Source organism: Myxine glutinosa, chromosome 2 (assembly GCF_964187855.1).
Source record: "Myxine glutinosa chromosome 2, kmMyxGlut1.1, whole genome shotgun sequence".
NCBI classification, from domain to species: Eukaryota; Metazoa; Chordata; class Myxini; order Myxiniformes; family Myxinidae; genus Myxine; species Myxine glutinosa.
The window spans coordinates 71,478,839-71,505,835 of NC_136262.1; the positions used below are offsets into that span (position 1 = coordinate 71,478,839).

The 26,997-nt window shown below is 44.6% G+C and overlaps 1 protein-coding gene across 4 annotated transcripts in view; it reads right to left on the bottom strand.

Moving 5' to 3' along the window:
- The window catches only part of SMAD4 (SMAD family member 4), a 187,842-nt gene extending 167,874 nt beyond the window's left edge, over window positions 1–19,968 (bottom strand). For 3 of the 4 annotated variants that reach the window (XM_068108004.2, XM_068108006.2, XM_068108003.2), the window contains exons 1-2: window positions 19,898–19,968; window positions 2,166–2,536 (exon numbers count right to left, since the gene is read on the bottom strand). In XM_068108004.2, the coding sequence (XP_067964105.2) occupies window positions 2,166–2,536; window positions 19,898–19,907 (381 nt within the window). In that variant the 5' untranslated portion in view covers window positions 19,908–19,968. Of the gene's footprint in view, window positions 1–2,165; window positions 2,537–19,897 lie in introns of those variants that run through there. The other variant, XM_068108009.2, reaches the window with a different exon arrangement.
- Between the last annotated feature and the right edge of the window lie 7,029 nt (window positions 19,969–26,997).

Consider the following 26,997-nt stretch of genomic DNA (forward strand, 5'->3'; position numbering starts at 1 on the left):
GTGGACTGAGAGGGTCATTAACCAGTGTGGCAGCTACATTCAAGTGTAAGGGGTGCACAGAGGGAGCTGCAGATGGAGGAAATGTTGAGTTGGATCTTGGAGACGGCATGAAGCTGGAAGGTGTGAAAACATTTTGCTACCGAGGAGACATGCTGAATGGAGAAGGTGGATCAGACTCGGCAACGGTTGCTCGAGTGAGATGTGCATGGAAGACGTTTCGGGAACTGAATGGCGTGCTGACGAGGAGGGGAGTGTCGTTGAAGCTGAAGGGAAAGGTGTATACTGCATGCGTGAGAAGTGTTACGATTTATGGGAACGAGACATGGGTAATGAACGTAGAGCAGCAACGAAGGCTGGAAAGGGTGGAAATGTGAATGGTTCGGTGGATGTGTGGAGTATCGTTGAGAGAGAGGAAGACAAATGATGAATTGCGAAAGATGATGGGAATAGAGCCTGTGATGGATGCTGTGAAGACAAACAGGTTGAGATGGTTTGGTCATGTGTTGAGGAAGGATGAAAGTGACTGGTTGAGAAGAGTGATGGAAATGAATGTGGAAGGAAGTAGAGGACGAGGAAGACCGAGAAAGACTTGGCTAAAGATGGTGGAAGAAGAAATGCGGGCAAGGGGGTTAACAAGGGGAGATGCAGAAAATAGGGCAACCTGGAGAAGATTGTCATGGGGCCCGCAAGGCTAACCCCCACACTCGCAGGGAAAATGGCCTTAAAATGCCTGTTGTTGTTGTTGTGGTGTCCATTCCCAAATCTAGTCATCATTGGTGTACATTCCCAAATCTGGTTATCAGTGGTGTACATTCCCAAATCTAGTTATCGGTGGTGTACATTCCCAAATCTAGTTATCAGTGGTGTACATTCCCAAATCTTGTTATCGGTGGTGTACATTCCCAAATCTAGTTGTCAGTGGTGTACATTCCCAAATCTGGTTATCGGTGGTGTCCATTCCCAAATCTAGTTATCAGTGGTGTACATTCCCAAATCTCGTTATGAGTGGTGTACATTCCCAAATCTTGTTATGAGTGGTGTACATTCCCAAATCTTATCGGTGGTGTCCATTTCCAAATCTAGTCATCAGTGGTGTACTTTCCCAAATCTAGTTATCAGTGGTGTACATTCCCAAATCTCGTTATGAGTGGTGTACATTCCGAAATCTAGTTATCAGTGGTGTCCATTCCCAAATCTAGTTATCAGAGGTGTACATTCCCAAATCTCGTTATGAGTGGTGTACATTCCCAAATCTTATCGGTGGTGTACATTCCCAAATCTAGTTATCAGTTGTGTCCATTCCCAAATCTAGTTATCAGTGGTGTACATTCCCAAATCTAGTTATCAGTGGTGTACATTCCCAAATCTAGTTATCAGTGGTGTACATTCCCAAATCTAGTCATCAGTGGTGTACTTTCCCAAATCTCGTTATCAGTGGGGTACATTCCAAAATCTCGTTATCAGTGGTGTCCATTCCCAAATCTAGTTATCAGTGGTGTACATTCCCAAATCTCGTTATGAGTGGTGTACATTCCCAAATGTTATCGGTGGTGTACATTCCCAAATCTAGTTATCAGTTGTGTCCATTTCCAAATCTAGTTATCAGTGGTGTACTTTACCAAATGTAGTTATCAGTGGTGTACATTCCCAAATCTGGTTATCAGTGGTGTCCATTCCCAAATATAGTTATCAGTGGTGTTGTTGGAATTGGGTAAAGGGTTGTCATTTTGGCAGTTTACTGCTCTTACAGGTTTTGCAGGCTTTTTTTTTTAATCTCCAGTTATTTAGGCATTAAAGCGTTAAATATGTAAAACAGAAGGGGGAATTCAAAAACGTTTTTCTTTTCACCGAGTTAAGATTTCTTTTAACAAACAGAATATATCACTTTCCAGCAAATGCACTAAAAATAAATCTATGTATTCATTTTGTTGTATAGACTATAGAGGATAGGGTGAGGAGAAGGAGGGGATGGGGTGAATTGAAAGAAGGAAAAAATAAAGGGAAGGATGTCGAATAGAGGTGGGAAAGATAAGGGGGAGCGGGAGAATGCATGGGAGACGAGGAGAAAAACACCACCAAGTAGAACAAGGATGGTATTTCCTGAAGAGCATCGAAAAGTATCTGGCACATTGCAATGTTCATGTAACCAATGAGGCAAAATTCACCTGCAGCCTCCCATCCAGAGTACGCTGAATGGTGACACATTTGCTGGGTTGTGCGCCATTGGTGGTAATAGCTGTGATGAGAGACTCCAGCTCGTCCTTTTTCTCCTTAAGTTTGCGCACCAGACTCTCGATGGCACGCTTTGAAAACGACTCGCTTTCACCTCCCTGCCGGTGGCACATCAGGCTGTGCACGATGCTCAGGCAAGCATCGCTGCTGCTTGGCGTCCCCAGCGCCATGGCCGTCACACCCGCGGTCTCACGGTTGGTTGCCTCGTGCACAGACGAAGGGAAAGGGTTCGCCTCGGACCAACGGATGGGCCAGCTACCCGTGCCTCCGTCGCTCAACGGCCCGCTGCTACAATGCTCCGAGCCTGTCACAAGCAGAAATGGAAAAACGTCCAAGCTTACATTACAATGCACACACACACCACTATTGCCAGCATCACATCCTCTCAGAGGTTAAACACGTTAACCGATTGATTGGCAAATGCATTAAATTTGCATTAGGTCGGAGCACTACCAAAAGCAAACTTGCAAGCCGTATCGAATTTTAACAAAAGCAATAATCCTTCGAGCATACACGAAATGGAAACATTCCTTCTGGTGGCAGCGCACCAATATGAAAGCCCGATATCACACACCATGGCATTGCAGAGTGATCACAACCTTTAGGAGGTCGTGCAGCCTCGAGCAATCTCTGTCAGTGATATAACAAGAACATTGGGTCCAAAGTGAAGCAACTTGCAAGAAAAATAGCTTTCAAACCAAATATGGTTGGATATGATCACCAATCATGCTTCTGTTCACTTGGATTGTCTAATCTGTGTTAAATTCCCAAGCAAATGTAAACCATCGTTCTGGTGTTGCTCGAGCTGTTACTACAACATGACACATGCAATCTTTTGAAGAAGATAAATTGGTTCTATCACAAGCTTGTACATGCTTACAGGCATTAAGAAAGTTCATGGCATGTTTTGAACAACGTATATATTATTTTGTGCCAGTGCCCTAGCCAAATGAATGTTGCTTCCAATTTATTTTCAGTGGCGGTATCATATGCAGCCTGTGGCTGCTTAGCTGTGTCATTTTCTGGGGGATAAGCCAACACCAGGCTTATTACCTTGCGCTCGCAAAGTGAGAAGCGGGGTTAAGCGATCGGTTGCGTGCGTTCGTGTGGTGTACTTAAGTACATACGTGCGTCTCTGCATTCTAAAAAGAGCATTTTCTCGGCAACCGTTGGTCCGATTGACAAGAAATTCTACTGTAGAAGCACTCCCACCTGTACAATTTTTTTATTCATAACGAGCCGAAAGCACCCGGCATTGCCCGGGTTCTTTTTGAATGAATTTACTACTATAATTCAGCTTTTACTCGTGGCCGTAGAAGATTGACTACTATAATTCAGCTCAGCTTTTAATTGCGAAATGGGCCCAGCCCGGCCGAGGCGGCCTCGACCAGCCTCGCCACCTAGCCTATAACCTTCCCAGGGCCCGTCCCGACATTTTTAGTTCTTTTTGAATGAATTTACTACTATAATTCAGCTTTTACTCGCGGCCGTAGAAGATTGACTACTATAATTCAGCTCAGCTTGTAATTGCGAAATGGGCCCACCCCGGCCGAGGCGGCCTGACCAGCCTCGCCACCTAGCCTATAACCTTCCCGGGGCCCGTCCCGACATTTTTAGATCTTTTTGAATGAATTTACTACTATAATTCAGCTTTTACTTGCGGCCATAGAAGATTAACTACTATAATTCAGCTCAGCTTTTAATTGCGAAATGGGCCCAGCCTGGCCGAGGCTGCCTCGACCAGCCTCACCACCTAGCCTATAACCTTCCCGAGGCCCGTCCTGACATTTTTTGTTTTTCGAGGTTTTCTCCTATCTTTCACCGTTCAGGAGATTAGCGCATGCAGACAAACAAACAAACAAACAAATAGTCAGGTTCACTATGTTTTTTCGTTCGAAATTTTTGGAGATTAGCAAAACTATACATTTTTGGAATATTCAGAGCATGAGAATCCAAAAATTAATGTTGGCATTTGCGTAGACACCTTTGCAAAAATAACACTCAGGACAGTGATGAAGATCTGTAAAAGCATATTCCTGAACGGTATAGACCTAGTAGATCCTGTGTATCGGACTTATAGTTCAATCTGATACTAACAAGGCTGCTTTCTTGCTTTATAAACCCATACCTATAACTTCAAAGGACTTGCAATATCTTGTATTATGTAATACAGTTATATCACAAATATAAAGACAATGGTTTTCAATTACCTTTGTTTGTTGTTTTTCTATAATACTGAGCACTATTTTGAGGCCTTTATTGGATTCCTTGACCCAGAAAACATAGGATTAGCATATTTAATTAAGTTTCTAGGTTGACTAGAAGCCGAGATAGCGCAAAATATGTATTTTATGGCGACCATTTTGAAAATCCAAAATGGCGGCCATGCAGATGTCTGTGCAAATGCCAACATTGATGTTCGGATTCTTCATGCTCTGATGATTCCAAAAATGTACAGGTTTGCTAATCTCCCAAAATTTTGAACGAAATTATATTTGTTGACATAGTGAACCTGTATCTTCATCACTGTCCTGAGTGTCATTTTCGCAAAGGTGTCTATGCAAATGCACACATTAATTTTTGGATTCCTCATGCTCTGAATATTCCAAAAATGTATAGTTTTGCTAATCTCCAAAAATTTTGAACGAAATTATATTTGTTAACATAGTGAACCTGACTAAAACAAAAACTTTCTTTTATATATATAGATTATGACGTCACAGGTAATGTGGTACACACGCCATCTTGGAAAAACGTAACACCTCTATATCTCTGAAACTGCTCAATGGAAAAAAATGAAACATGGCTCATTGTCAAGTACTCCACTCCTCCTGTAGAATTTTGTAATTAAAATTATGACATCACAGGTCAAGTGGTACAGGCGCCATCTTGGAAAAAAAAACCCAATAAAGGTTGCACCTCTATATCTCCAAAATCACTCCAGGGGATAAAAATGAATCGTGGCTCATTGTAAGGAACTCATTCTGGGTAATAAGTGTTGTCAATGATAACGTCATTAGTGCCATAATTATAACGTCATAATTCGACAAGGACAACGCTTAGTCTGATCAGTTTGAAATTTATTGAGCGTGATCTACGCAACAATTATATTAGAGAATATAAATTTATGATGTCATCGCTCACGTGGTCTGGCAGCCATATTGGACCAAAGAAAAAAAAAGCCCTTCAAAAACAGAAGAGTTGGCTTGCACCAAGTTGACTGTGTGGGGTAAGTATTCCATGAATAACATCCAGTTTATTTTCAGTAATCAGATGCCAGATAAACTTAGCGACGAGTAAAGAACACAACATTCACTCAGACTGGCGAGTGCTTCTCCAGAGCATAGAACACCTTGGGATGAAGTTCACCTGGGAACACAACTATGTGCAGCACACTGATGAATGAAGGGCAGCATTATTTAAAGACAAGTCCAGATTATGCTCACACTTTCATCATGACCAGACCTAGATGTGAAGACATGATGCTGTGGAACAAATGCATGTGCGGTATATTGTGGAACATCAACCAGATAGTCTGATGCATCTTTAATTTTGTCCTTGTTCCTTTCATCTGATGAATTCTTGATCCTGCAATGCATGTATTTTCTGGCGCAATCAGTTCTAACCTTTGTGTGATAAAAATGAGAGATAATATAAAAAAGCCAGTATTCTATCCAAAATATGAAAGGAGAGCACTGTTCACTGTCCACTCAATATATTGAGCTATTGAGCACATTTGAGAACTGGTGTAAGAGTTCCTTAGCTACATGCTAAATTCAATGAGATTCCATCCAGGAACAGATGCTTGGGACCGACCTTTGGAGAGACTGCGTGAAGTCTGCTCAAGGTGCCACGTGACGCCACGCCCCCACCCAGCCAGCCACACCTCTACTCGCTGCTCTGCTGCAAGGATGTAACTGGCTTCTTTGCGACTCTGAATCTGCTCCTGCTGTCTTGCAGGACACATCCAGGGTATTTCCGTCCTACCAACTCTCAGGTCTATCTCCTGTGGTGCAAGTCTAAAGGCCTTTAAGTTAGATATTTAAGCCTCCCCTTTAATCATTGGTTCTGTGGGCATGCATGTACAGTGGTGGTAAGGGGTTTATATCGTTACACCATTTATTATCACTTCTCCTTTTGTTCCCTTACGTATGACCATTTTTATTGCTTTAATAAACATAATTATGTGTTTGTGGTGTGTGGTATATAATTAGCGTGGGGCTCAGCCGATTCCGTGCCCCAATCAGTAGGGTATCGTGACTGTTTAACACAGGATCTGGTTGGGGGCCTTCAAATCGGTTGACCGGTTTTAGGTGGTTTAAAAATTCATACTTCCATAAATGGGAACATTATGAGAACTGAACTACTGGTTGGAATAACTTGACAATTGGTGCTTGTACTCGGGGTGTTGGTATTTGGTTTTGTTTTTGGATTCAGTGTCACAGCTCTTGGAGTATCCAGTTTAACATCCATCCAAGGGATGGCACACACATTGATTGATGCCTCATCCTCCATGCAAAACACCAGGATGATGGGTTTTGTCTCAAAAAACCATGGTCACACCAGGTGAAGTTGCCTCAGGATTGCCACAGAGTGTTGGCACTGGTTACTTTGAAAGAGAGCACATGACTGATCATGTGGCCTCCGGATTTATGCCTTAACCAGTGGTTCTCCACACTGCCTTTCACATCAAGGTGACAGAGCAAGAAGGCAGACTCACGAACTAAGATTCATTCACTAACAAAAAAAATAGGGGCAATGCCCCTGGGCTCACCCAATAGAACCAGGGAACCATTGACAGGTGTGGATGATGCCCAACATATGTAATTGAGAAGAAAGTAAATACCTATTTTGGAGGACAAACTGCTGATTTTTTTTAATGCTGTGAACAAACTTTAGTACATCACACACAGGTCATGAAGGTTGGGGTCAATTTTTGATCGAAATCATGTGTAGTTTCAGAGAAGAAAGCACTTACCCGTTTTGGGAGTTAAGACCACCCTTAGACCCATTTACACCCTGATTTTTTTAATGCATCGAACAAACTTTGGTACATGAGTATTGAAGGTTTTGGTCAAGTTTCATCAGAATTGTGTGTGTAGTTTAGAAGAGAGCAAGTAACTATTTTGGGGGGGGGGGGGGGGGGGAAGCGGTCAAAAACCTCCCCATAGACCCCCTTAAGGAGCGCAGATTTTGATGTTGTCAATACACCTTCGTCAGACATCAGATGGGAAGCTTTGGCTAAGTTTTATCAAAATAGTGTGTTTGGTTCAGGCAATAATGACTGAGGTGTTTACAGATTCACTCATTCACTCACGTACCAGCATCATTCATCATTCCAATCACAAATTAATACCACAATATAAATATATCAAAATATAATGTTAAACCACGATTGCATTGAGATATTATCAAACAAGCGAACCGTTATCATCTGTTCACTTCCGGATTTGGGAGCAAGGTCGGCGTCAATCGCATTTCAAAATCATAATTGTATTGAGGAATTTCTGAAACTTTCTACCTAACTTATGACACCCGGTGGGACCTCAAAAGGTTCCCCAGAAGGTTATTATATTTCCTTTTAGTAAAATATGCAACTGCAATAGTTACTAAATACTGCCCCCCCCCCCCCCCCCAGCCGCCCCCTCCCCGTCATGTGACGAGATGCTCCGCACTGATTGGAGGACATTTGTGAGGCACATACATACATACATACATACATCGGACGGACAAATGCTTTTCCAGAAGGCATTTCCCTCCAGTCTACGCCGTATAAAAAAACAACTATATATATATATATATATATATATATATATATATATATATATATATATATATATATATATATATATATATATATATATATATTTATATTTATATATATATATATATATATATATATATATATATATATATATATATATATATATATATACATACATAGAGTCATACCCCGTTTTACGCCATTTCGACCGACGTCAAATCTGACTTTACGCCACTCTTCTAGAGTAAATTTCAGTTCAGCGAACGTCATTATGTGCGACTTTACGTCACTCCTACGGACGTGATAAAAATTAAACAATTTCAACAATTGGATATTTTAACGTTTTAACGATCGTTGATCGTTGTTTTAACGTTGATGTTTTAACGATCGAAACAATTTAAAATACAATAAAAAGCACATTAAAAATATTTAAAAATGTATGTACAGTATACGTACGTGTAGCTGCTGGTTATCATTCAAAACAAAGGCGACGCCATATATGAATTTAGTCCTGTGCTGCGGTCGCGTGCTTGCTTTGCCTTTCGCTGGTATTTTTGTGATTATTCCTTTACTGTGTAAAGGTTCCTTTACTGTGTAAAACAACCAACGAAACGTGGCAACGGCGAAACATGACGATGCCGGCTCGGACGTACAGTATACGTTTGTATGTATATATATATGTATATATATATATATATATATATATATATATATATATATATATATATATATATATAGATAGGCAGGACCCAGTACCTCCAATGACGGGGGCTCATAGTGCGAGAGGACTGGGGGGTGATAGTGGGAGATAGTGTCCGATGTAGAGGGATGGTAGCTCTACGATCCCTCACATTGGGGCAAAGGAGCAGTAGATTTATGGGGTTTGGCAGTGTGAACTAGCCGAGGGCGGGCTAGGATATTGTTAGGGATTTAGAAGGATGACAATAGGAGACCGAGATTTAAGTGGAGACATTGATACAGGTAGAGGGGACGTAGTCAGATTAGAAGGATGTTAATGACGAGGGAAGTGCTTAGTATAAGGGAAGACAGGGAAAGCACAAGTATTAGAGGGAAGTGGTTAGTTAGATGATGCTGTGTGTGTAATTGTGGGTGCCTCTTGGGCTTGGTGAAATGAGGCATTGGTCGAGAATGGTTGTGTGTGTGAGAATCTGGTTATCATTGAACTTGGTGAAATGAGGCAATGGTCTGGGATGACCGGAGAAAGTGTATGAGTGGTGTATTGAGGACATGTGTAATGGTGTTGAATGATTGACTTGCATGGGGTGCAAGTGGATAAATGGAGAGAATACTTGGTGTGTGGGAATAAATGGTGTGTGGAGTGAGTGGTGTGGAATGAGTGGTGTGGAGTGCATGGTGCGAAGGAGTGGATGGGGGAGGATGGACCCTTCACGAATACCCGGGGAGGGTAGTTTAAAGTTAGGTAGAGGGAGTAGGTAAATTGTTTGGAAATTGACATCTGTGGTGCAGGGAGTAGCAAGAAGTGCTTGGTTGGGTGCATGAGTATGTGGAATGGCCCGACCGATAGAAAACAACGGAGGGACTCCCGACGGGGAGCGGCAAAGATTCAGGGCGAAGCCGCAGCCTCCTCCAGTTAATTTCTCTAGTTTTACGAATTACGGTGTTTGTCTTCATTTTAAGGCATTTTTAAGACTTTACGCCCGGTTTACGTCAAAAACCGAGTTACGTCACGGCTTATGGAACCAATTAATGACGTAGGCCGGGATATTACTGTATATATGTATGTATATATATATATTATATATAAATATATATATATATATATATATATATAAACACACAAAGAAAGGAACACACAAAGAAAGGAACACACAAACAACAACAACCAACCACAGTCAGACACCACGACAGCAGCAACATCAACATGTTATTGGTGTTGATGTGTTTCACTTCGTATTGCGTCCTCAGTGAGATTCACAGATACACATACAACAACAACAACAACAACAGGCATTTTAAGGCCATTTTCCCTGCAAGAGCGGGGGCTAACCCGCTAACTAACCCGAGCTAACCCGAGCGGGGGGCTAACTTGCGGTCCCCATGACAATCTTCTCCATTTTGCCCTATTTTCTGCATCTCCCCTTGTTAACCCCCTTGCCCGCATTTCTTCTTCGACCATCTTTAGCCAAGTCTTTCTCGGTCTTCCCCGTCCGCTACTTCCTTCTACATTCATTTCCATCACTCTTCTCAACCAGTCACTTTCATCCTTCCTCAACACATGACCAAACCATCTCAAACTGTTTCTCTTCACAGCATCCATCACAGGCTCTAGTCCCATCATCTTTCGCAATTCAACATTTGTCTTCCTCTCTCTCAACGATACTCCACACATCCACCGAACCATTCGCATTTCCACCCTTTCCAGCCTTCGTTGCTGCTCTACGTTCATTACCCATGTCTCGCTCCCATAAATCATAACACTTCTCACACATGCAGCATACACCTTTCCCTTCAGCTTCAACGACACTCCCCTCCTCATCAGCACGCCACTCAGTTCCCGAAACTTCTTCCATGCACATCTCACTCCAGCAACCGTTGCCGAGTCTGATCCACCTTCTCCATTCAGCATGTCTCCTAGGTAACAAAATGTTTTCACACCTTCCAGCTTCACGCCGTCTCTAAGATCCAACTCAACATTTCCTCCATCTGCAGCTCCCTCTGTGCACACCTTACACTTGAATGTAGCTGCCACACTGGTTAATGACCCTCTCAAACCACTACATTTTTGATGAACCCACTCAGCGCACATTGTACATTGAATGGAATTCACTCCGACACCCTTCCTGCACACAGCACACGGCCACTTCCCAGTTCTTTCCACCTCACCACATGCTTTACCACTTGCCATCACCTTCGTTTTTCCGATATTCACCTTCAGACCTTTTGTCTCCATACATTCCTTCCACTTGTTCATCTTCTCCTTCAATCCATCCATACTTTCTGCAATCAACACCAGATTTTTTTTTTCTTTTTCTTTTTTTTTTGTATACAAGATCGAGGCTTGTGAAAGAGCTAACATTAATCACACAAAAATTCAAACCGACACATAAAACACAAAAAATAAGGGGAGCAGTAGACAAGATGGGGAGAGAGGGGGAAGGACACAAACACAACATTTGAGAGCAAGGACATCGGGAGAAATGTGGGAGGGGGAGGGCTTGGGGGGAGGTGGGAGAGGTATAAAACATATGAACACTGCAAGGACTTCCAGGAAAGAAGTTGGAATTTCAAAAGAAAAGTGTATCTGGGGTGAATTAGCGGGGGTAGAAAAGATCAAGGGTTTGGATGGGGGAAGATAAGAGATGGTGGTGAACAGCTGTTTTAAAGACCTGGAGGGAGGAGTGGGATTGAAGGGAGTGGGGGAGTTTGTTCCAGAGGTGGGAGAAAAGGGGAATGAAAGAGTGAAGGTGAGCAGAGAGCCTAGATTTTGGCAGTTTAACCATAAGAGGGTTGCAGGCAGATCTTGTGCGACCTGAAGGAATATTGGGGGGACAGAGCACAGAGAGAGCTGGGGGAGCAAGGCCGGAGAGGAGTCGGTAGAAGACAGAAAGACCACCAACCTGCCTGCGGTGAGTGAGTGAAAGGCCCTCGGAGTTAACTTCATCGCAGGAGATTCCAATTATTCTGAAAGCTTTGGTTTCAACAGCGTGAAGCCGAGCTAGGTGTGAGGCAGGAGCCCCAGCCCAGAGGGGGGAACAGTATTCCAATGAGCTGCGGCTGAAAGCCTTGTATGTGGTGAGGAGCTCAAGTGTGCCAAGGAAGTACTTCGCACGACAGAGGATGCCCAGTCGGCGACTGGCTTTGGAGGCCAGCTTGGAAATGTGGTTTTCCCAAGAAAGATCATGGCAGATAGTGAGACCCAAAAGCTTGAGCGACAGAACTTCTTGGAGAGGATTCTTGAGAAAGTAGATGGGAGGGTTTTCCAGTCGGTCCTTTCGGAGAGACATTCCAAGAGTGTGAGATTTGTCAGGATTGAAAGACATGTTCCACTTGTTTGACCAGTCTATGATTTTGTTCAGGTCTGCAGAGAGTGAGGAGGCTGCAGACTGCCGATCTGAGGGATGAGGAATGGAGCGGCAGAGAGTGGAGTCATCAGCAAAGAGATAGAGGATTTTCCAGAGAGTTGGAGAGATCATTGATGAAGACCAGAAATAGCACAGGGCCCAGAACACTACCTTGGGGAACTCCAGCCAGAACAGGACGGGGAGATGAGAGAAATCCATTCAGGGCCACACGTTGCCTACGACAAGAGAGGAAGTCCGCAAGCCATGAGTGGAGATTTCCATGGATACCATTGGAGGAGAGTTTGGTGAGCAGGGCTGGGTGCCAGACCGTATCGAAGGCACGTGATATGTCAAGTGAGACAGCTCTGATTTCCTGTTTGGCATTGAGGACCTCCATCCATTGCTGAGACAGCAGAAGCAACATGTCCAGAGTAGAATGACCTGGTCTGAATCCAAATTGATGATCAGAGATAAAGCCATTGGAGAAGAGGAAGGATTTGATATCCGAAGCAATGATGGATTCCATGACTTTGCTGATAATTGGAAGCAGGCTGATTGGTCTGTAGTTGCAAGGATCTGTTTTTGCCCCTTTTTTGTGTAAAGCGGTAATGTTTGCTGATTTCCAGGATGCTGGCAGATGACCTTGAGCAAAAGAGAGGGTGAAAAGAACAGAGAGAGGGTGAGATAGAGCGGCAGAGCAGGATTTTAGGACCCGTGGGCTGATGTCGTCTGGTCCAGTTGCAGAATCAGAGTCGAGGTTTGACAAAAACTTCTCCACCTTGTCAGGAGAGAAGGACACAGAGTCCAGGAGCAGTTGGGTTCGACTGGGAAAGGTGGGAACAGAGAGAGATGGGTTTGGGACACAAGATTTTGAGGCAAACACAGAGTTGAGGCATTCGGCTTTGTCACATGCGGTGTCAACTGTGAAGCCATTTGAGGTAAGGGACGGGATAGAGGGAGAACAAACACCAGAAACGGATTTCACCAGCCGCCACCAGGATTTGGAGAAAGGAGACAGGTTTGAGAGTTCAAACTTGAGTGTGGAGAGATAGTGCTTCCTGGCACTCCTGAGGGTTGACACACACTTGTTCCGAGCTTGGTGGAAGGAACTGAGATTGCCTTCAGTTGGATTTGCCTTCCAAGAGGCAAAGGCAAGTTGTTTCAGGGCAACTGCCTCACCACAAGATTCAGTGTACCATGGACGGGAGGAAGGGTAAGACAACTGAAGACGGGATGGGATAAATCTGTGCATGAGAGAGAGCAGTTTGCTTTGGAAGAATTCCCAGGAAGAATTTATGTCAGAGGCAGTAGAGATGGGAGACCAGTCCAGATGATTGATGGCTGCTTGCAGACCGTGCCAGTCAGCCTGAGTGAAATGCCAGACTCGTCGGCGCTGAGGAGGCTCTCTGAGAATGGCCAGAGAGATGTCTACTTTAACAAGCACATGATCAGAAGAACCGATTGGAGCAGAAGAAGAGCAGCAGCATTTGCAGGGAAGTTAGTCATAACCAAGTCCAGAAGAGAAGATACTCCATTGACTGAGATCCGGGTTGGGAAATTGACAGATTGTGTCAGTCCCAATGAGTCGCAGAAGTCCTTTGCTGAGGTGCCATGGTTGGCGAGAGATGAACCCACACCCAGCCAGCTGGCATGAAGACAGTTGAATTCGCCACATATGAGGAAGAGAGAGTTTGGATGAGTTGATAGAAGTTGGTCCATGTTGTCCGACAGCGAAATGTAAATGGATTCATCACTGTTTGGAGGACGGTACAGAACACATATGAACAAAAGGTGGGAGCGGAGAGGAAGCCGTAGCCAGAGGTACTCCTGGGGGTGGGGTGGAGAGAGGGCAGTGCAAGGAGAGTGAGGAAGAGAGTTTTTGATAAAGATAGCCACCCCACCACCAGGACGAGGCTCAGGTCTATCATACCAGAGGAGGGAGTAACCAGGAAGAGATATTAAGGAATCAGAGACATCTTGAAGGAGGAAAGTTTCTGTTAAGCAGATCAAGTCTGAATTGTCAGAAGCAACCTGAATGGAGAGATCAATCAGGTTTGAGCGAAGGCCCCGGATGTTTGAGGTCCATACCGTTAATGAGGAGAGAGGGGGAGCATCGGGTGCAGGACAGGGGAGGGGAGGGGTAGGGTCAGATGAAAGATGAGAGGGGGAGGTAGGAAGAGCAGTTGATAGTGTGGCAGAGATTACAGAAGAGTTACAAGAAAGGGAAGGATGAGGAGGACGAAAGGTTTAATGGTGATGGGATGAGGCACAGTGAGGAGTTGTTTGAGGGGGGGCAGAGAAGGTCAAAGGTTGGGGGAGGTGGAGGTATGAGATAGAAGGGAGACGAAGTGGGGAGGAGGCAGCTTTGAGAAGGAGGTGGGAGGAGGGAGAATTTGGGAGGGATGGTTGGGGGGTAGATTTGAAGGGGAGGGGTTGGGGGGGAGTTTTGAATGGGAGGGGCAAGGGGGGAGTTTAGGAGGGGAAGGGCAAGGGGGGAGTTTAGGAGAGGAGGGGCAAGGGGGGAGTTTAGGAGGGGAGGGGCAAGGGGGGAGTTTAGGAAGGGAGGGGCAAGGGGGGAGATTTGGAGGGGAGGGGCAAGGCAAGAGGGGAGTTTAGGAGGGGAGGGGCAAGGGGGGAGTTTAGGAGGGGAGGGGCAAGGGGGAGATTTGGAGGGGAGGGGCAAGGGGGGAGATTTGGATGGGAGGGGCAAGGGGAGATTTGGAAGAGAGGGGCAAGGGGGGAGTTTAGAAAGTGGATGATTAATGAAAGATGAACATTTATAACAAATTGGGTTTGTTGTGATTTTCAAGTTAGCGATCCGTTTAAGAACGATGGAGGAGGGGTGGAATGAATGAGAATTTAGAGCATGTAGTGAGAAAGAATTATAAGAGATTGAATATTTTTTTTAATGGAATGAGTTGAGGAAGAAATTGAAAGGAGCCTTTTAAATAGGAAGAAAAACAGCGTGTTGTAATAAACCACTGAATAAAACACTGAAGGGGAAAGTTTAAACATATTTAAACAGAACCGTGAAGAACAATCTTATATTCACAAAAATACCAATGGGGAGAGGGAGCCAAGAGGGACACCACGAGTCACTTGAAAAGGGCAAAAGGTGGAAGGCAAGGGGATAATGGGGGCGGGGCGGGACAGCGCACATGGACAGAGGCGCACGATGGAACAAAAGCACACGAGGAGAAAGGGAAATAAGTTTTTTTGTTGTTGTTGTTTTTGGGTGGGGGGGGGGGGGGGGTTACAACGTTAGACAAAGAGTAGATGTTCGGTGAAGTTTGGGGGAGAAGGAAAAATCAAAAAACTGAGTAAAACAGCGAAGGAAGGAACAAACTTCGATGGGGGAAGCCTGAGGCTGCAAGACCTCACTCACGAAATCAATCATCTGCATACAACAACTCCCACGGTAAGCCCTCCTTTACGTTCCGAGCCAGCACCTCCATCACAGCTACAAATAGTAGTGTACTTAGTACCGACCCCTGATGCACTCCCACCTTCACCTCAAACTCACCACTGTTCCCGTCCTTCGTCCTTACAGCTGTGCGCGCTCTTTTGTACATTGCCATCACTACTCTGATCAACCATTCCTCCACTCCTAACTTCCTCAATGCCCATGTCACTACTTCACGTGGAACCCTATCGAATGCTTTCTCCAGATCAACAAACCCAAGAAACAACTTCTTCCTCTTCTCCATGTACTTCTCCTGCAACTGCCTCACAATAAAAAGCACGTCTGTCGTTCCTCTTCCTGGCATAAATCCAAACTGCATTTCGTCAATCTTCACTTTCTTCCTTATCCTCCTCTCCAACACCCTTTCCAATACCTTCATTCCATGCTCCAATAACTTTATCGCTCGATACGAGCAACAGTCCAGAGGGTCACCTTTCCCTTTGTATAGAGGGACGAGGGTACTCAGTTCCCAATACTGATATATCCACAGATACACATGAAATATGTTTTTGAAGTACAACATGCTGTACTTCTTTTGATTAAATGCGGCAGTGCGTTAGCGAAGCAACAGGTAGCTAGGCTTAGTCTTACCTAATCTAAACTTACCATTCTACCCAAAACCCAAAAGTTCAAAAATCCTCATACATGAGGTGTACCGGAAAGTAATGTCGTTTGTTAAGCTGTGTACACTTAAAAAACGACATTATTTTCCGGTACACCTCATATATACAAGTCACATTTAACTTTCATTTCCCCGCCGCTTCAGGTCTTCAACAGCGGTCGGTGAAGAGGAAAAAAAAGCATAAAACAAAAACCCCAACATGCATTCCTTATCCACATTTTAACATAACAAAAACCCAATTTCTAATTGACCATGTCTTCCAGTGGATGTCATCTGCTCCGGCTGATCAGCTGAGCCCAAAACCCTGTCTAACCCTATCTCCCCTCAACAATTGCACAGGCTCCATGCCCTTCCTCGCAAGGATAGAACCGTACATGACTGAGTGGAACCTTTTAACATTTTAAAAACAGATTTCTATTTCTTTAGTCATGCAAAGCCATGGCATCCCTATAAATTCCCCGTGTGTCCTAGTACACAGCGAGGAGGTTCCAAAAATACAATGGTGGGGTCTGTTTGTGTATGGTGACCGCAGAGCACAACCAAAGCCCCATATTGAGGAACCCTGGCCCGGTTCATCTTTGCATCCTAATATATACTTGTAAAAAAGTTTGGTTAAAATCCCATCACTGGTTCACAAATTAGCGCAGTAACAAAATTTTTACCGAACACAACCCCTGACCTTTGACTTCTTAACCCCATAATCGAATCTGTTTATCTTTACATAATTATACATACATGGACGCACGGACAGACGGATGAACGAACGAACAACGAACAACAGCTGGACAATCCCAAAAACATAATGCCTCTGGCGACTTCGACAGCAGAGGCATACAAATCTACGAACATGCAAACATAAACCTATAAAGTACCGACCAATCGTCTGTGAAGGATTTCACATCCAATAACACGCATTAACCCTTTGGACATCACTGAACTACAAAACTGTCCAACTCAAAATAGCCATTATTTAATTATTATTCTTCCTCTCATGTTTCTTCTTCTTCTTATGCTTCTTCTTTTCACAAAACCTCATGGAAAATTGGTTTAAGCTCAGGACTTGGTTTAATCATGTATCTAGTTTAAACTTTAATAGTGAGACGGTCCATAACTACTCAAATTTTTCACAACACGAAAGGATTCCACTAAAAGGAAACAAAGCTGTAATATGAAGATGAAAGAAAGATGTAGGGATTATTTCACAGGATAATTTATTGTGACCAGCCCTACCTTGTTTCCCTACTTTTGGCAAATACTCAGTGGCGGATTAATGCACAGGCATGCAGGGCCTGTGCCCAGGGCCCCAAGCTCAATGAAGGCCCCAGGCAGAGGCGCCGTCAGTCATGCAACTGCATGGGGCTCCAAGATCATGGGAGATGAGAGAGATCACCGATAGTGGTTCACAATGTTTGAGTGGGAGGGGGGGTAATTCAATCATTCTGGGGTCTACAAGAAACTCTTAGCTCTTCATTGGGACTCGTCTATGTATCCAAAAACAAATAAAATAAAAACTTGGTAACTGAGCACACTCCTGCAAATGCCGGGGTGTGTTCCATTACAAATCAGCGTGTAGAGCGCTCACCGAGTGGAGTAAACACTCAAGCAAACACTCCATTTGAAGCGGTTGATAACGAACGGCTGGCTTGGCAAGTGATAGGTAGCTGATTGGTAATGGAACACCTTAGCATGGCATTTTGTTTTCTTAGCATGGCAAGTGGAGAAAAAGGGCAATAAAACATGGAAATTCCTCCAGAGTTTTTGCAGTCGAATGTAAAGCAACATTGGCTAAGTGAGTGTGAAAGTAAAACGGAGGGAGTGAGTCCTCTTAGCCATGATACAATTGAGGGGTCTGAAGCGTCACGAACCATACCCTCTCCCACCACCACCGGGAGCGGCCCGACACAATGCCGAGGCAACCACGTTTGTATACGTTTGTTAAAACTGACCAGTTAATGTACCAAATGTATGCTTTATAACTCAGTGTAACATTGAATGGAGTCTATTATTTATTGAATGCATTTTCATGCATTCATGTTTTTGGGAAAAGTTTTGCGCCTAAAATTTTTTTGTGCCCAGAGCACCAAAAAAAAAATCTTAAACAACCTCTGCAAATTCTATGACGATGATGATGATGATGATGTCCACTCCCACATCATCAGACGCATATGGATGCTGAAACAGTTTCTTGACTATTGGGCACAGTCCTGGCCGGGGCATCACTCCTATGGCTCATTCATTCCAGTAAGCTGGTACTCATTTCACCGACCTCAGAAGGATGACAGGCTGAGCCAACCCCACCTGGTGGTGATTCAACGACCTACCGGGATTTGAACTCGAGGTCCGAGAATCCCCATCCAGCACCCTAACCGTTAAGCCAACACCAGGCTCTCCGTGTGTGTGTGTGTGTGTGTGTGTGTGTGTGTGTGTGTGTGTGTGTGTGTGTGTGTGTGTGTGTGTGTGTGTGTGTGTACACACACACATAGTTATCAGAACCAATTACCACATTCCCACCCTCGTCGATACATAAGTATGGCCGATAACCTTCCGAATAAGTTCAGTAATCCATGCAGTTGGGTGTCAAGTTCACTTGTATCCACCCTTGATATCTGAACAAACAGCAGACAAATAAACAAAAGCCAAGATGGACTGAAAGTGAATCTTGTTAGCTCACTACTTCATTGTTCATTAACCTAGAAGGTTTACACAACAACTAAAAAAGCAAAAAAGATTTAAAAAATAAAAATAAAAATAAAAATAAATAAACTTACATTTCGGTCCATCGTCACATTTCCAATGGACTCATATTTGGCCGTAAAAAGTAGTCCTCAATTTCTTGTTGAAGGTTACTTAATGAAATCGAGAGATGATTTTGGATAAATGAAACTATGCACAGCGTAACTAAACAAGACAGCCGATGACATCATCATGAGAAGATAAATTACTGAAAATAAGAAACACCGACACATCCCCTATCCCACCCAAACAAGAACACACCACCACCCCTAACCATCACCAACTACAGCCACTTACCCCCCCCCCCCCACCCCACTGTAGAGGCAAATGCCCCCCTCCCAAACGCTGCAGAAGTATGCGCCCCCCGCAGGTCTCCCGCTGCAGAAGCGCCCCCCGCAGGTCTCCCGCTGCAGAAGCCCCCCCCCCAATGTTCCCCTCTACAGAAGCACGGCCCCCGTCGACCGCTGCAGAAGCGCCCCCGCAGGTCTACCGCTGCAGAAGCGCCCTCCCCAACCCCCCAATCTCCTTCTGCAGAGGCACTCCCCACCCCCGATCCAGCAACAAATCTCACACCACTCCAATCACACTCCAGCAACGACCCCCACTCCTCCGGTTCGCCCACACCAGCTACCCTCTCCTAAAGCACACCGCCAACCATCCCATCAATCCATCCATCCACTACAACAGCAAATCCCAGCAGCAACACTCGGGTACCCCCGACACCCATAACAATCAGCGCACCACCGTCACTCACAACTGCGCGCTTTGGTTTGCCACAACATCGCAATGACAACTTACAACAAAAATCCACCAGAGTAAAGCTCAACAACTCTCTGAAGTGGTGTGTTGTATTAAGAGCACGGATCGTTCGGACAAGGCCCAGAAGAGGCGCATACAAAGTTGGGCCTGGTGTGAGCTCAGCCAACCGCCCGAATGCCGGAACAGAGGATTAGAGACAGCGCCGGGCCGATAAAGGGCCTGATTATACTCGTTTAGGGCCGGGACTTAGTCCCATGAACCAGGCATACAACAACTCATACCTCCCTCCATCCCTCTCGCTTCCCTCCCATCAAGTCGTTGTGTTTATTCACTCTTCACTCGCTCCTTAATCATTCAAAAGATCACTCTTTTTTTTTTCTAAATATCCTTCCTTCATGAATACTGTATTTACTTTACCATTCAAAATTCCATTCATGCTGACTCTTCAAAAACAACTGAAAAAAAAACAAAAATTCAAAAACCCACCAAACATTTATCCTCCTTCCTTCACCTCTTCATTTTAGCTCTAATTCTCATTCCCAAAGTCATATTCCTTTTTCTGTCTCGCTTCCCTTTCAGTTTCATACTCATACTCATTCCCTTTTCTCGAATGCTTTCCAGTCTTTGGCTCCAGGACTGGCCCAGGTAGTGTTCTTGTGTTTCCTAATGAGTACTGTACTATGAACCCTAGCGTTGTGAATATAATTTACATCGTGTTTACATAGCACAGTTTAACATGATATTATACACGGTCCTCTGATCTGCCTTAATATCACAGATTGTCATCTGATCTGGTACTCTGAGGTGGGGTGTGTGGGGGGTGAGGTGTGTGGGGTGTGTGGGGGGTGAGGTGTGTGGGGGTGTGGGGCGGGTGGGGGGAGGGGGGTCTGTGGGGGGTGGGTGTATGGGGGGTGGGTGTGGGGGGGAGGGGTACAGGTACACGGTATAAAACAAATTGACACTACTTGTATAATAGTATTGACGATCCTTTGATCTGGTGTTATACAAGCCATCTGGTATAGACAGTCCTCTGATATCCTCTTTTTTGTATACATAGTCAATACTCCTGGAGGAGCTAGAACAGCACGGATCAGGAAGCAACATGGGAAAAGGAACAGCAGAAGAAGAGGGAAATGCCAACAGCAGTAGGGAGGAAGAAAATAGACTGAGACGGACAAAAAACGGATGCAGGTAACGATTAGGGGAATGGGGGAACGCAAGGGGTTCTCTTTACTACAGATATTACTTCGGTTTCTGCTCCCAATAACTTGCTGCTTGTATACCTCCGCCATTAGCGAGACCACGGAATACTCGACAAGCTACTACATCCCATGATTATCGTGTGGCCATTGGCAACTCAAGGGTGGGTCGTTATGATGTTTGTTTCTTCCCCTCCACTGCCAAACTCTGGAACTCTTTACCTTCCCATGTCTTTCCAAACACTTATGATCTTCCCCTTTTCAAAAAGCAGAAAGGCTTTCAAAAAAGGGCAATAGATGAGTGGAGGTGAGTGAGCAGTGGTTATGGATTTTGCCATTTTCACTCAGAGGGGGATATGCTGGTGGACCACGTGCATCCTACAGATACCTGGGGGGGAGGGAGGGGGGGAGAGAGGAGAGGTGAGGACAAAACACGGAGAGAGTGCCGGATGCAAGAATGGAAAGGAGGCGGAAGAAGAAGACAGAGAGACCACCGACCTGCCAGCAATGGTGGAGTGATCAGCCCATAGGTGAGGGCGAGACTACCGGAAGTGGGGCCCTTTTGTGGTTTGTTTTCAACGTATCCAATCACGTAACTGTTGTCGCGAAGGGTGCACTAACCGGAAGTTACGTAGTTCCGTCCTCATCTATAGACACAGCATCATCGCGAGATATTCCAATGATCTTGAAGGTCTTGATTTGTACGTCGTCAAGCTTGATAAGGTGTGAAAGCAGGAGTAGCAGCCCCGAGCAGTATTCTTAATTAAAGCAGTGTATGTTGATAGGAGTTCAGGTGTGCCGAGGAAGGACTTTGGACGACGGAGGATGCCCAGTCTGGGTCTGGCTTTGGAGGCCAACTTTTAAATGTGGCTTTCCAAAGAGAGATTATGATTGAGAGTGACACCCAAGGGTCTAAATGGCTGAACCTCTTCGAGAGGGTTCTTCAGAAAGTAGATTGGAGGGTTTGCAGTACAGTCCGTTGGGAGAGATAGAGTGTATGTGGGATATATCAGGATTGAAAGACATATTCCAAATGTTTGACCAGTTTGTGATTTTGTCAAGGTCGGAGGAGAGGGAAGGGGCTGCAGCCTGCCACAGTAGGAGGGATGTTACAGCAGAGAGTTGAGTCATCAGTAAAGATAGAGGATTTTCCAGAGAGAGATAATTGATGACGATTTGAAATAGGATGGGGCCGAGAACACTGCCTTGGGGAACTCCAGCCTTGATAGGGAGAGGACAATTAAAGGTTCCGGTTGAGAGCCGCACATTGGCTACTCGAGTGGAAGAGGTCAGTAATCCATGAGTGGAGTTGGCCTTGGATTCCATAGGCAGACAGTTTGGAGAGCAAGACAGGATGCCAGAGGGTATCGAAAGCTCCAGATATGTCTAGATAAATGGCCCTGATCTCGTTTCTGACATTGAGGGCCCCTATCCATTGTTGGGCGAGTAGAAGCAGCATGACCAAGGTAGAGTGGACCAGGTCTGAATCCAAATTGATGATCTGAGATGAGGCTGTTGAGGAAAAGGAATGATTTTATGTCAATTGCAATGATGGTTTCCATGACCTTGCTGATTGGAAGTAAGCTTTTGTTACTGGTCTGTAATTAAGAGGACCCGTTTTTGCACTTTTTATGGAATGCAGTGATGTCTAATTTTCAAGCAGATGGTAGATGACCTCAGGTAAATGATAGCGTGTAAAGGGCAGAGAGGAAGTGCAAGAGCAGCAGAGCAGGTTTTTTACGACTCAGGAGCTGATCCGGTCCAGTTGCCGAATCGAAGTCGAGGGTTGCCAGAAACTTTTCCACCTTCTCAGGTGCAAAAGAGTCCAGGAGCAGCAGAGTGTCACTGGGAAGGGTGGGTACAGAGGGGGTTTGGGATCACAAGATTTGGAAGCAAACACAGAATCGAGGCATTCGGCCTTCCTACGAGCATGCTTGGCTGTGGTGCCATTTGAAGGGAGGGGAGTGATGGAAAGGGAGCATACTCTAGGAGACAGACTTGTGGAAGAAAATTAATTAATTAGGACTGTTAATTATTGTGTCTTAATGCAAAGACAATTTATAACCATATAAGGCATTATAAAGGCCGATAGATCATGTCGATTGATCAACAATGATCATGTCGATCATGAAAACTTGATCATGTCGATGTCTATCGATTTGCAAAGCATCTCGGGTAAAATGTTCAACTTGTTTAAAAACTGATTGCAATGTTTCTGGTGCACGGAAAGCAGAAGTTGGAGATCCCTAGTTGACCAGAACATCTGATCGATGTATTGTCCAGTAAACGGAGACTGCACCCTTGAAAATGTTGAGTCTGTGCTTTTAAATGTCAGCTCGGCGTGTCAACTCAGGTGTGCTTTGCCTGCTAGAATGTAACTTCCCTTTTGTTTTAACTATAATAAGAGACTGTTTGAAAACTGGGATTTTGGAGTGGTTCATGTGTACTGTGTATTGCTCTCCGTTTGCAAACGTGGATTAAATGTTAAATGAATGACCCAACCAACTTTGTGACTGGTTTAACTTGAGTGAGGTTCGAGCTTTTCCACCACAGGCTTTTATAAAGCCCCACCAGGTCTTAAAAGGAGCGAGGCAAGTTTGAAAGTTCATTCTTGAGATTGGACAGATGTTTTCTGGCTCTCCCGAGAGTAGACACACACTTGTTGCGGGATTTGTGGAATTAGGCCATGGGCTACCTAGACCCCTGGTGCACCCCCCCCCCCCCCCCCCCCCCCCACCAACCTACCACCCAAGGTTTTTTTTAAGCCTTGGGGTGTCCTGAACACGAAATTGAATGTTAACAGTGAAAATATAGGGACGAACTTTCTGTTTTGACCACTTGAATGGACCTTCTAGTAAGATGTCAGCTAGACCGGATCCACACATCTTCTTTCCAAGTATTCTGAGGTATGCACAGGCCAGATGAAATGTCCCTATCAGGAGTATGTGTTTTTCCTACCTGGTCGGGTTGTTCCATATGAGAGGGTAGGCCTTCATACAGACGCCTAGGTCAAACGTTGTGATGACATATTGCTGATTGACTTCTTTTGTTGCTTCCTCGGCATACCTTAAGCACTCCTGGACAGTCTTGTAGTCTGTGATTGGATTTGGTATAACGGGATAATAGTCAATCGTGGTCAGCTTTGTGGGAGTCTTCCCAGTCTGAGAGATGAATCCTGTCCATCCAGGTACCTCTTGTTGTGTGCTTTGGTGTTGCATCCTGATCAGCACCCATATCAAATGACACAGGTTTGCATCCCTCAAGGCCTCATCTGCTCCAGGACAAGTGAGTTGCTGAATGGCAATTTGGAGGCTTCTACACTTGGTTACATAGCACTCTGGTAGGTCAGCTTTGTTGAGTTTCAAAGAGCGTTGTGTGGTCTTGGTAACGGACGGTATGGACGGACGAGTTCCACCATAATCTGCAGGGTCTCCTTCGATGTCCTGCAGCATGATCCCATGCGCCGTATGTATGGAACCCATTCCCGTCAAATCATTCAGCAGTTGGTCAAAATTGTCGAATTACGAGTGAAAGACTGCAGGTGCTGCTGGAGACCGAATGATTTCAGTGGATAAGAGGCTGGAGGTTTCCTCAACAGCTCGTGCAATAGCTGTCTCAAGCTCTAATGAGAACGAGTAGTTCTCACTGTGGCCCATCCGGTTTAGTAGCGTAATCAACCTCTCGCTTCTAAATAGATGACGTAACGTCATACAGATTAGTATGTGCTTAGGCTGTTTCCAGGACCCGTTCGTTGCCGCTCGACATATGTCCTGACCAATGGAGTATACAAGTCTCTGTGATTTCCTTGTGGATGTGGTTGCCTTTCCAGCCAGTACGTAGCTAAGAAATGTTTGGAGATCCGATGGAATGTCAACTGCAAGATTTCCCAAATGTTGAGCTGTTGGGGGCCATTTCAACTCAGGCGATTTTGCGAATCCATCCAAGATCAACTGGTGTAGATGGGATCCCGCTTCCTTGACCAGGTCAGCGGATCCAAGCTCGTAGGCATGCTTCACAGCTGTATCCGTGTCGATAGTGGAGCTGTACACTATGAATGATTTGTAGCAGCCCATGTTACAGAATGATAGTTTGTCCTTGTATTGATCATGCGTCTGCAGCTTTATTTTCAGGTTTTCGCTCCTGTATTCTGGATTAGGGTATTGCGAATCCTGCAGGGATGATATGTAAATGTTGCGTAAATCCGTTAGTTTCAGAATTTGTTTCTTTTCGAGGACATCTGTGTCCAGTATGCTACAGACAGCCTTGAATGCTTCTCCGTGTGCCTTCTCCATGTCGGCTTGCCTCTTCCGCTGTTCATCGTCAGTGCTTCTCCACTTTTGCGGCTTCTGTACATATTTGGCCCGACAGGACTTGTGATATTTGGCCTCGCATGCGAACAGGTCATGCCCTCTGATCCGACGTAGCAAGCTCTCATCACTTCGCTCCTCAGCTGACGCGACAACATTTTTCCCTCCGTCAAATTCAAACATTGACAAACCTTCTGATGTCCACGATCCACTTGATTTGATCTTCTTCCTCCCTTCAGACTTACAAAATAAACAGTCGGGGTTGAAGAGGACGCGATCACCTTCGGACGACCGACTTGTTCTGGGGGCAGTACCTGTTTCAAGTGGGTCAGATGGTTCAGATGGTTGCAGGCGATCCAGATTCATAGTGAAGCGTTGGTAACATTGTCGGTGATAACCATGATGGTCTGACAGGGTACTGGGTATTAGATCACATGATCCTTTCATCCTGTGTGTAGAATCCACTGGTTGGGAAAGCCGTCTTTGTCTGATGTCCTGCAACTTCGACAATTTGTTCTCGGCGGTACTGGTGCTCGAAAGAAGCTGAAGTGGTCCATACTTTAATCCTGGAACATGGACAATGCATTCGGGTATATGTTTCTGTGTCTGTGTTTCTTCATTACTTGTAGAACCACTATCGTGTCGTGTTTTTTTCTGGGGAGGTGGACCAGTCTCCATCGGCGTGGAGGGGTCAGTAGGATCAGACATGATCAGGCTGCGTCATTTGGTGCATTCACACTGCACCTGAAAAGACATGTTTAAAGTCATATTTAGAAACAGAAGACAATCAAATATATGTGTAATATTTAGTATTTATGTGTAAAACCAAGGTAAGATAATCAGGAGACGTATATATTCACTTGGTTGAATGGTTCACTGGAAATTGAAACTTAACTACAATTGTTGTGAATTTTCATAGCCATGTCACACGACATGTATTAGTAAAAACTTAACTAACCTGTGACGAAGTCCTTTCAGAATTGCCTGGGTAGAACTTAACTATATTTTCACATGTACAACAGGAGATATAACTGAAAACAAAAACTGTATGGCGAATAATCGTAAAGAGTGTTGGAGAAAACATGAATTCCATGAATCGCGTTGGCGGCCATCTTGGACTTTCCTTGTTGTTCCAATTATGTGGTACTGAAAATTCCAAATTGCACCTAGATATGATAAAATGCATATATACAATAAATACACATCATCAATGGGTGCCAATTTGTGAAAAAAACTGATTAATAATGTTTTTGTCCTTGAATGGGGGGTTTATCGAGAGATTTGAGGACTTGTCGATAAAAAATACGTTTGGGCGAACATAGAGGGATAAGTATACCTTATATCTTAAAGAGCAATATACCATCAGAAAGGAAATTCAATACCCTTTCCAATGGTATACCCCACTTACAGATTGGTGAAAGAGAACGGATAAGGCAGAGCTAGAGGTAACCATACCCCCTAATGTTGTTCGACGCGAAAACACCAAAACGCGATTGAGGGTATCTCCATTCAAGTGGTCAAAACAGAAAGTTCGTCCCTATATTTTCACGGTTAACATTCAATTTCGTGTTCAGGACACCCCAAGGCTTAAAAAAAACCTTGGGTGGTAGGTTGTTGGGGGGGGGGGGGGGAGGTGCACCAGGGGTCTAGGTAGCCCATGGCCTAAATGATCTGAAGTTGTCTTCGGTCAGATTTGCCATCCAGCAGGAGGTCGCCGTTCGATCTTTCACTTCCAACAACTAATGTCACCAATTCCCTGTGTACAAGCTGTTCATGTTTTAAATACCTTTGCTGTGGGATCCTTGTGTACAAAATCAATTTTGTGGCCCTAATAATTTTCTTTGTGGAGTGTACATAATTTTTTTGCAATAAATT